Source organism: Stigmatopora argus, chromosome 5 (assembly GCF_051989625.1).
Source record: "Stigmatopora argus isolate UIUO_Sarg chromosome 5, RoL_Sarg_1.0, whole genome shotgun sequence".
NCBI classification, from domain to species: domain Eukaryota; kingdom Metazoa; phylum Chordata; class Actinopteri; order Syngnathiformes; family Syngnathidae; genus Stigmatopora; species Stigmatopora argus.
This window is the reverse complement of record NC_135391.1, coordinates 2,297,600-2,307,500: the sequence shown is the minus strand read 5'-3', so window position 1 is coordinate 2,307,500 and position 9,901 is coordinate 2,297,600. Positions and strand designations below refer to the sequence as shown.

At 41.9% G+C, this 9,901-nt stretch overlaps 1 protein-coding gene and 1 long non-coding RNA gene across 3 annotated transcripts in view; one reads left to right on the top strand and one right to left on the bottom strand.

Moving 5' to 3' along the window:
* LOC144074243 (uncharacterized) overlaps window positions 1–4,084 on the bottom strand; it is a 4,655-nt gene extending 571 nt beyond the window's left edge. The window contains exons 1-2 of the long non-coding RNA XR_013300264.1: window positions 3,840–4,084; window positions 683–809 (exon numbers count right to left, since the gene is read on the bottom strand). This is a non-coding gene — a long non-coding RNA (uncharacterized LOC144074243). The remainder of the gene's footprint in view (window positions 1–682; window positions 810–3,839) is intronic.
* On the top strand, window positions 675–9,847 carry LOC144074241 (uncharacterized). 2 transcript variants are annotated; one of them, XM_077600543.1, is made up of 4 exons: window positions 675–830; window positions 3,870–4,013; window positions 7,575–9,201; window positions 9,283–9,847. In XM_077600543.1, exons 1-3 carry the CDS (start codon window positions 786–788, stop codon window positions 9,153–9,155), a joined length of 1,770 nt encoding a protein of 589 aa, XP_077456669.1. In that variant the 5' UTR covers window positions 675–785; the 3' UTR covers window positions 9,156–9,201; window positions 9,283–9,847. The 2 variants fall into 2 exon arrangements, with proteins under 2 accessions (XP_077456669.1, XP_077456670.1); XM_077600544.1 differs by lacking the exons at window positions 675–830; window positions 3,870–4,013 and adding an exon at window positions 5,409–6,401.
* The last annotated feature ends 54 nt before the right edge of the window (window positions 9,848–9,901 follow it).

Here is a 9,901-nt window from a genome sequence, read left to right as displayed (position 1 = left end):
GCCGAAATAAAATCAACATCGGTGCAGCGGTTTTGTGTTCAATTATGCACGAGTTGCCATGTACTGAGGCGCACTAAAATGAAGAGCTCAAAAGGGACTGCATAGACAGTCCCTCTCTCTTTTTACAGTTTTTTTTTTTAATTCTCATAAATGACCAGATGACGACGACACGTAAAAAAATTAAGGATTAAAAGATGGAACAAATTATTTTGAACACAGAGACCCATCTATATTTTGCTAACATGCTCAGAAAAATTGTCCTCTTCATTCCAATCATGCACCACTAAAAAAACACAACATCCCCAAATTCTGCCAGTGGAAAAAAATGACCAATTTCCAGCTGGTTCTGATACTGTCAGCCTTCCCAGTCACAATGGATTGGACGTATGTCACCGTCAATGGCGCCCAATGACTTCACGCCCGTGAAAGAGTAAAAAAAAATATATATATATATAAGCTCCTCCTCCCGGTGGAATACAAAAGCGCGAGAAATCCGTTTGTGGAACTGGCGGGTTGATTTTGCCGCGTGCCTCCACTTTGATAAAGAGAGGGGTGTGTCACTTTTGCAAACCCGCGCACACACACTGGGGCTCAATGTTAGAAGCCGGGAATGCGGGCGTAAAGAGTGCTTTGAAAGGGGTTGGGGGGGGGGGGGGCGTGGCTGTATAAAGAGAGTGCTCACCCAGGTCTCCTTTCAGTCTTTCGGCTCGCTTTTTCATCTTCATCATCGTCATCATTTTTGCAGTCTTGGTCACGGGTGATTAACGGACGGCAAAGACGACGACATGCCCAGCAAGAGGAAAAAGAACCTGCGTCGCATGAGGAGAGCGGTTAGTGAGTTGCAGAAAACATCATTTTTAAGATATACTTAAGAGAAAAATAATACTTGGAATAAGCAGAGATTTGTTTTGGTTCATTTTAAGATGGATCAAAGGAAAATATGATGATGAACATCTTGTAGTTGGAATTATAGCTTGTATTGGATTTTTTATTGTCTATATAGTTATCTGAAAAACATATTTTGACCTTTTTAGCCTGTTGTACTCCATTTTATTATTTGAATTGGATGTTTTTTTTGTCATTATACAAGTGTTTTTAAAGCTTTTACCACATGAACAACGAAAATATTCCGATTTGATTCCGATCCTATTCAAAAAAAGACTTGAATAAACACTGACAATATGTTGGATTAATCACCTGCATGGTTTAAAACATTTTTTTAAAAAGGAACAAATATTTACAAGAGCACTAACATCCCACGAAATATTCCTTCTTTGCAATTAGCAAACAATTAGCGTCACGATAATCCGCGATGACATGACTAAATTAAATAAATCAGAAAATCTCGTAATTTAAATTGAATAACACTAAATTGACTGCATTATTAAGAAAGCAGGCAAGTATTTCTTGCAATATTTCTTTTGTTTTTATGAACACGACACTTTCAGTCTTCCTGACGAGCCGCTGGTAAGGAAGCATCTGAGTCTCACTATTTTCAGTTTGGAAAAGTGCTGGATTAAGTGGAGATTTTGCGGCAGTTTTAAAAATAGGCTGACATTCAGAGGGCTTGCTGGGGAATGCGCTTAAGCACCCCGCCTTCCCCCAACTAAGGCCAACAAACGCTTCTACGCTGAGTCACGACGCCAAATCAGGCGCTAGCAACCGACCCCTGATAAAATTTGGGTGTACGTGGGGTGGGGAGATGTTTGTTTTTTTAGTGGGAGGGCTTCAAGACGTGCAATGGCAGGAGAAAAGATTTGTAAACTATTTTGTTTTAAGGATGAAACTCAAAATTTGTTATTAGCGATGTCCCGATCCTCATTATTGGTATCAACGGCCGATTCGGATCTTATTGTGAAGTACAGTGGTACCTCAACATACGAGCAATTTGAGATACCAGTACAATTTCGGGCAAATATGTATCTTGAGATACGAGACAAATTTTGATATGCTCATAAGAACATCATGGCCACTGTCTCTCTGGTCGCAACTCCCTCGTGTAATGTCTCTACGAGCACTGGGCGGAGCGTTGGATTTTTTCTGTGTGTTTTTTTCTTCCCATTAGTCAGTGCAAATGGCGGAGTGATCGCTAATACGAGAGGAGTATATACTACTTTTCGTTGGCAAGTGGTTGTGCGTTATCCTATTGTGAGGACATTTGTGTGCATAATTTTCGGAATATTTTGAAGGGATTACAAAAGCAAACAACCCGCGATAGGTCGCATCTGAAAGTCAGGGTGGAGGCGGGGCCAATAGAGCCAACCCGGGAGAAGAAAGGTATCAAAATGTCAAAAAAAATTAGAATTAAGTGTAGTGTAAGGTTAGATTCAACTTATTTTTGAGTGTGCCTTCATCGTAATCCAAGTTCATTTTAATTTGTTTATATTATGAGTGCGTTGCCGTGCAAAAAGTTCCAATCATTTTGCCCGTAGACTTCCCGTTTGCTTTGGCACGGAATACACGCGACCAAATATGGACACGTGTTTAAAAGGAACGTCTCAAATAGACGTCTGCACAATGTCGTCTGACTTTGGTGCGCCCGCCGGGGTGATAGCCGTCTAAAAAAGTCGGACAATGTTATCAGCCACCGGCCTTTGGATATTTGGAAAATGCGGGAGAGGACGTTGGGTATTTTAGTTCTATTTGTATCGGGCACTTCCCACAATAACATTTTTCTGAACAAGATGATCTGGTATTGTTGAAAAAAGTTGAACCCAAACCCTGAAACAATTGAGCATGTAATGGAAAATATTAAAGTTAAAAAAAAAATCATAATTTTTTACCCGAGTTTTGTAAAATTAAATTCACCATTTAACGTAAACCAACAAAAAATGTCATTTAATGAAATTGTAGTCTTTTTTGTAAACATCCCAAACTAGTTTTAATATTAATATTATAATATTTAATTAAAAAATGTGTTTCAGGTACAGTAACTGCGCACTTGATCCAAATTTTCACGTTCTGTTGAACTAGCTTGAGCTTTGTTTTGACGACAACAAAAACATTTGCCCACGCGGTGGCGAAGCGGGTGAGCGAACGAGCGAGTAAATCGGTCTGACTCTCGTCTGCCAGTTTTCTGCTGACGGCTAAACTTTTACGCTCATCGCACCTGTCGGGACTTTTCAGCTTCCAGCCGTTCGTTTTGCTTTGCCGGGATTTGTGGGTGTTTTTCTTGGGCCCTTGACAGCAAAGAACTAAGCCCACAGTATGAAGAACACCCTGTTTTTTTTAACTACCGTATTTATTCAAGTACAGCGCGCACCCGTATATAACGCGCACCCAAAATTTGTGACTAAAAATGAGAATACATATTTTTTTCAGTTTTTCTCAGCTCAAATTAGGGATTGCATGGGTAATGGTAACTGGCAAATTCTGAACACATGGCAAAATATATGGTATGGAAAACTGGCAAAAACAAACTACTATCAATATGAACACTTCTCAAATGGAATTTACAATTTTAAATCCTTATCATCATCATATTGAAAAAATTTCAACGTCTGATTGGTCATCAGATTCACCAAACAATTGATTCCAATCTTCTTGTGGTATTTTTTACATCTCCCATTTTAATGGCTGCCGAGGGGACAGTTTTTTCATCAGGATTCCTGTATAACGCGCACCCGAACTTTGCTTCAGTTTTTTGGTACAAAATTTTGCATGTTATACTCGAATAAATACGTTAATTTCGTCAAGAAATCATGTTTTTTTTTAACCATTGAGTTTCATCTTCTACATAAACTTACATTTTGGAAGAGTCATAGGCACTCAAGTCGCTAACTAAATTATCGTAAAATTTTGGCGAGTGTCCAACTGGATTTTGGCGGTTGTGGACTGACCTGATTTTTGTCTGTCGTTGATCTTCATAGCATGCGGAAAGGCGAGTGTTGGAAGAACGCAGCATCAGTGGCTCACCCGCAAAAGGTCCGTCCGCAGTCACCCCCAAACAACCTACGAAGAAAAAACGGACCGCCCAACTCGCAGAAGCGGCGCCACCTAGAGAGATGGGTCAAGTAAGAACATTTCACTTGGCAGTTAAAGAATATTTAATTCCACTGTTTATAGTGTCCTCTGACTCAACTACGCCCCCTATTGGCTGGGGCTAAACTTTCTCCAAAATGGACGGGGTGCCCAATCAGTAAGGACTAAATTCAAGGTTGTGTAGATGTCGCCTTATGACGCTGACAGCTTGACTGTCTGGGTACATTGCTTGCTGACGCGCTATATTTATATAGTGAAAAGGCGGATGTGTGAAAGGGGAATGCGGGTGCTTAAAACATGAAAATATTAGCAGTCGACGATGATGTTTTTGTCTGCTACCAGTGACAGAGACGAGCCGGATTAGAGCCGAAATGGGGAAGACGAGATCAGTTTTACAAAAAACACGTACTTTTTAAAAAACATTTTTCCCCGTACAAAGGTTGCTATATGGCTCTAGACCACGTGTCAAAGTGGCGGCCCAGGGGCCAAATCTGGCCCGCCGCATCATTTTGTGTGGCCTGGGAAAGTAAATCATGAGTGCCGACTTTCTGTTTTAGGATCAAATTCAAATGAAGGGTATAGATGTATATTAAATTTCCTGATTTCCCCCCTTTTAAATCAATAATTGTAATTTTTAATCCAATTTTTCTGTGTTTTTAGTTCAAAAATCATTTTGTAAAATCTAAAAATATATTAAAAAAGCTAAAATAAACATTGTTTTAGATCTATAAAAAACTGACTATTCAGGGCTTTTAATCCAGTTCATTTATAAAAAAAAATCTAAAAATTATATCTAAAAAGGTCCGGCACGCATGACATCAAGTTGACGTTAAAGCGGCCCGCGAACCAACCCCTGACACCCTTGGCGTACACCATTTGAAATGATCAAAATGCATATAAAATACATGAAAAAACGTACAAGTTGACAGGGATGGAAAATTCCCATGTACTGTCTCTCCTTGGCTGATTCTGTGTAAAAGGCACAACAGACAATTTTGGAACTCGTGAGCATTTTAACGGTGGATAAAAAAAAATCAGCTTCATTCCAAGTTTGGACACTCAACAGCCTGTGGCAGGACCCTATGGAATCTTGGTGGGGGGGCGTAACTGAATGTATACCAAGGTTGTCGGGGGTGTGAGGAGTTAGGGGGAAGAGATTGTTCTATTTGGCAAAGGCTTGCAAAGTCAAAAGAGACTTGTCACTCCTGCTCAACATGTCCTTAACACACGTGTGCATTTGCCTTTAAATGTTAGAGACGCTTCCAAGTAATAATTACTAATGATACTCGATCTGTCGTTTTTTTGGACAAAAATACTCTAGTGGACATCACTGATTACGATTAGTAGACCCATTTACGGAAAAATATTTGTCTGAAATCAGTAAAACATGTTTTTTAATATAAGGAATTAAAAAAATATTGCTACCAGTAGGAATTTGAGGGCACGTATCGATAAAAAAAATATGAAGTTCCAAAATGATTTGTACTATGATACAGTATTCCAAAAAAACTGGTGTCAAGTCAGTTTGAGTAAAAACAAATGTTAGCTACACTAAAATAGGAATGATTGAAAAGGCAACAATTCACTTTAGTTAAGAGTCAGTTATTGGATTTTATTGGGTGGGGTGTTTGGTTTCAATTTAGGGGTAATTATTGCTTTTTTTTTTTACACAGACAGAACAGATTGTTCTGTTTTGGTTGTGTAGGTGTTGCACGAAAACACGTGCGCACACATACTGTGTGCATGCGGGTTTATGCAATGTGTGGCAACAGGCGTTGGGGGGCGGGGCCCACGCTATTCGCCGGAACACTGAAGAATATAGAAAAAGAAGACCCCTATTTAGGGAGTTTTTAACTTTTGTACTAGGTTATAAATACTTTTCAGAAAAGTCATAGCACTACCATAACAATTATATTCATTTTTTCCTTATGTTTCAATTGCTTTGTTTTTAAAAACGACTTTTCCAAAACAAATTTTGGAAGTTTGCCATGTGACAACCTGTGCAGATTTTGCCTTTTCATTCGAATTTTCAGCAAAGTTTCCTTACATCATTCTGTAGAATTTCGCACTTTTTAAGGCCACCAATATTTTCCTGAAAAATTCCAAAGAAAAACTCAAACGGCCTAAGGCATTTCTCATTTCCGACCGTCTTACTTAAGAGCAAAGCGGGCTCAATATAACAGCTTCCTCCACGCAGAGGGCTGACCCACCATAGCAAAAGCAGGACGGCCTATCCCCCCTAGTCCCAGCCCGATTGGTCGCGAGTGCTCAAACGCAGCGAGAGCTTCACCGGGTGCCCCGGCGGAACGGCGACGCAGGCTTTCTCCCACTTTTAATTGGAGCTCTCGAACGCCACGCTAGCGAGGAGGATGGGGGTCATGTTCAGCTGGTTGTGGGGACAATCCAACACGGACTTGCAGGTGAGCCTTGGGCCTTAGTGTGAGTGTTCCGTATACGAGTACGAGTGTGTTTCCTGAGCCGAGTCAGAACGTCTTGGACCCAGGGGTGCGGTCTGGAATTTTAGGGGGTGTGGTGGTGGTGCCTGCCGGGTTTAAAAAAAAACAAAAAAAAAAGACTACCCTTGATCATTTTTAGGACATCATGTTCCAAAACCTCAGTCGGTTAATTTTACATGCCCACATCAACACATGAAGTCCTATCTAATTCATAATAATCCTATTGATGTGGTAATAATCAGTCGTTTTTTTGAATTGCTTAACATCACAAGAGTTGCACTGGTCACCAGCCAATCACAGGGCACAAAGGGAAAAACAACAAATCACGCATTCGCTCACATTCAAGGACAATTTGAAGTGCATGCATTTTTGGTTGGGCGATGTGAGAGAAAGCTGGCGTACCCGGAGAAAACCCACACAGGAAGGCCGGAGCTAGCAATGGAAGCCACTCTCTTCCACCGAATATATGTTAATGTGTATATAAATATAGTAAATAAACCACACACGTGGTGATGTATGGACACATTGTATACACTGATCATACACATACTATAATTTAATATACATACAGTAAATAAACCAAACACGTGGTTATGTATGGACACATTGTATACACTGATCATACATATACTATAATATAATATACATACAGTACAAACCTTTGTCTATGCGAGGGAGAGTGAAGTGGATGTAGACTTGTTGGGCCCGCCTCTTCACACTGACGTTTTTAGCTGGTGTTTATTGGCTTCCTTCCTCCCAAGCATTTGTTCTGTTCGGCTTTTACAACTTCCACCTGGCGACGTGAAAAGAAACTAGTCTGAATTAAACATGGATGCCAGCAAAATGGATGAATTATTGAATGTCCCACTTTGGGAAGCTTGCAATTATTCATGTAGTCTGAAACACTGCGGGCCAAGGCCAGGGGGAGTATGTGTTTTTTTCGGCAACTCTTTCCTCTATAGGTGCTGGTTTAATTGCCTTTCCAGCTAACATCCTGTTTTATGTATTTTGGTTCTCGCAAAGTTCTTTCTAAAGAGGTATTTTTGCGAGGCGGCCCGGGCAGAGTCCGGCTTCCCGTTTTGACAGAAATTGCAGAATTTTCAACGGAATCATTCACGTTTATCCTCTGCTTTTCAGCCCGGGGCTGAGGTATCGGCACCGGAACCCGTGGCAGATGTGAGGGAGCCGATTGCAGCCCCTGCCCTAGAACCAGAACCAGCTATCGGACAAGAAGAAAACAAGAAAGGGGAGCAAACTAAGCCAAAACAAGAAGAACGCAAACCCAAAGAGGAAGTGGTTCCCAATGGAACAAATCCCGCAACTAAGGAAATAAACTCAAGTGTACCAAAACCTGACCAAAAACCAGTAGAAGAACGCAAACCCGCAGAGGAAGTGGTCCCCAATGGAACAAATCCCGGAACTGGGGAAATAAACTCAAGTGTATCAAAACCTGACCAAAAACCAGTAGAAGAACGCAAACCCGCAGAGGAAGTGGTCCCCAATGGAACAAATCCCGGAACTGGGGAAATAAACTCAAGTGTATCAAAACCTGACCAAAAACCAGTAGAGCAGGTCATTCCCAGTGAACCAGGCATGCCAAGTTCCATCTTTGACCCAGCGTCAGTCATTAAGGCGGAGCCAGTAACCGGGGAGATAGTCGTAGACAATGATGATGAACCCAAAGCCCCCATACCACAACAGGTAGAACCCAAAGCCCCCATACCACAACAGGTAGAACCCAAAGCCCCCATACCACAACAGGTAGAACCCAAAGCCCCCATACCACAACAGGTAGAACCCAAAGCCCCCATACCACAACAGGTAGAACCCAAAGCCCCCATACCACAACAGGTAGAACCCAAAGCCCCCATACCACAACAGGTAGAACCCAAAGCCCCCATACCACAACAGGTAGAACCCAAAGCCCCCATACCACAACAGGTAGAACCCAAAGCCCCCATACCACAACAGGTAGAACCCAAAGCCCCCATACCACAACAGGTAGAACCCAAAGCCCCCATACCACAACAGGTAGAACCCAAAGCCCCCATACCACAACAGGTCAAACCCAAAGCCACCCTTGAACCAGAACCCAAAGCAGCCCCCATACCCCAACAGGTCGAACCCAAAGCAACCCTTGAACCAGAACCCAAAGTAACCCCCATACCACGACAGGTCGAACCCAAAGAAGCCCCCATACCACGACAGGTCGAACCCAAAGAAGCCCCCATACCACGACAGGTCGAACCCAAAGAAGCCCCCATACCACGACAGGTCGAACCCAAAGAAGTCCCCATGCCACGACAGGTCGAACCCAAAGCCCCCATACCACAAGAGGTAGAACCCAAAGCAACCCTTGAACCAGAACCCAAAGACACCCCCATACCAGAAAAAGCAGAACCCAAAGCAACCATTGAACCAGAACCCAATGAGGCCGACATACCAGAACAAGTAGAACCCAAAGCAATCCTTGAACCAGAAGTCAAAGGGGCCCCCAAATCAGAACCTGTAGTTGAAATAATACCAAATGTTCAGCAGGCAGCGGAACAAATTGTCACCAACTCCCTCAAATCAGGACCAGTAGCCGAAGCAGTGGAACCTGGGCAGGAGGTCATCCAAAAAACGGAACCAGATCCAGAGGTTGTCACCTGCATACCTGAAAAACAACAAGCAGGTGAAGCAGAACATGTGGAACCAAAAGCAGTCCTTGAAACATGAACAAAAAGAGGTCACCGTACCAGAATACATTTCTTGTTTGTTCTCGGTAAGTTTAAGATTCCAGATACCTTTATTCTTTCAATTTTCCATTTGTATTGATCTATCTCCCATCTGTTTTTTATTCCAGATATCACACACACCATACGACCTTTGTTTTTATATTCCGGGCTTAGAACAGGAAATGAAATGGAGATCCAAACTTTTGAGTGCCTCGGATCCTGTTTAGACCAGCCAGCCCTCCGTGTCCCTGTTTCTATACGCCCCTCCAAACTGCCCCAGGCCAAGGTTTGATCAGCCAGGTGTACTCAAGCGGGACGGCATTGTGGAACTTTAGGCACGTCAAGATCTGTCCATCATTTACAGCGAGAAGCGAACCCGCGACTCGGATCTTTTCTCCCAAGAAATGGAGGGACGTTCAAGCATATTTTCCATTGAGCAATACACTTCAGCACCCTCATAATTTCTCAAGTCTTTTGTGACAAAATGTTTTAGGAAAAAAAACTCTAGGCATAGTTAGTATCTTCCAATGAAACGGAAAGGACTGTTCAAGGTTTACGATGTAGCGAATTGAACCAGAATCTATTTGATGGTTAAATAAAATCAGGTTTCTGTTGTAATTTCAACTCCGATGCCTTACCACATTTGGTCAAGTTTTGTTGTGAAACTTTTGAAATAAGGCTCTTAAAACAGAACAGATGGTGTTATATTTTTTTAAAATAATATGCATGCAAATCTCGCTAGTAAAT

Coding starts and splice junctions, on each gene's coding strand:
- LOC144074241 (XM_077600543.1), top strand. CDS start 786: ATGCCCAGCAAGAGGAAAAAGAACCTGCGTCGCATGAGGAGAGCG. Junction 831..3,869: donor TGCGTCGCATGAGGAGAGCG/GTTAGTGAGTTG, acceptor TGATCTTCATAG/CATGCGGAAAGGCGAGTGTT. Junction 4,014..7,574: donor CACCTAGAGAGATGGGTCAA/GTAAGAACATTT, acceptor TCTGCTTTTCAG/CCCGGGGCTGAGGTATCGGC.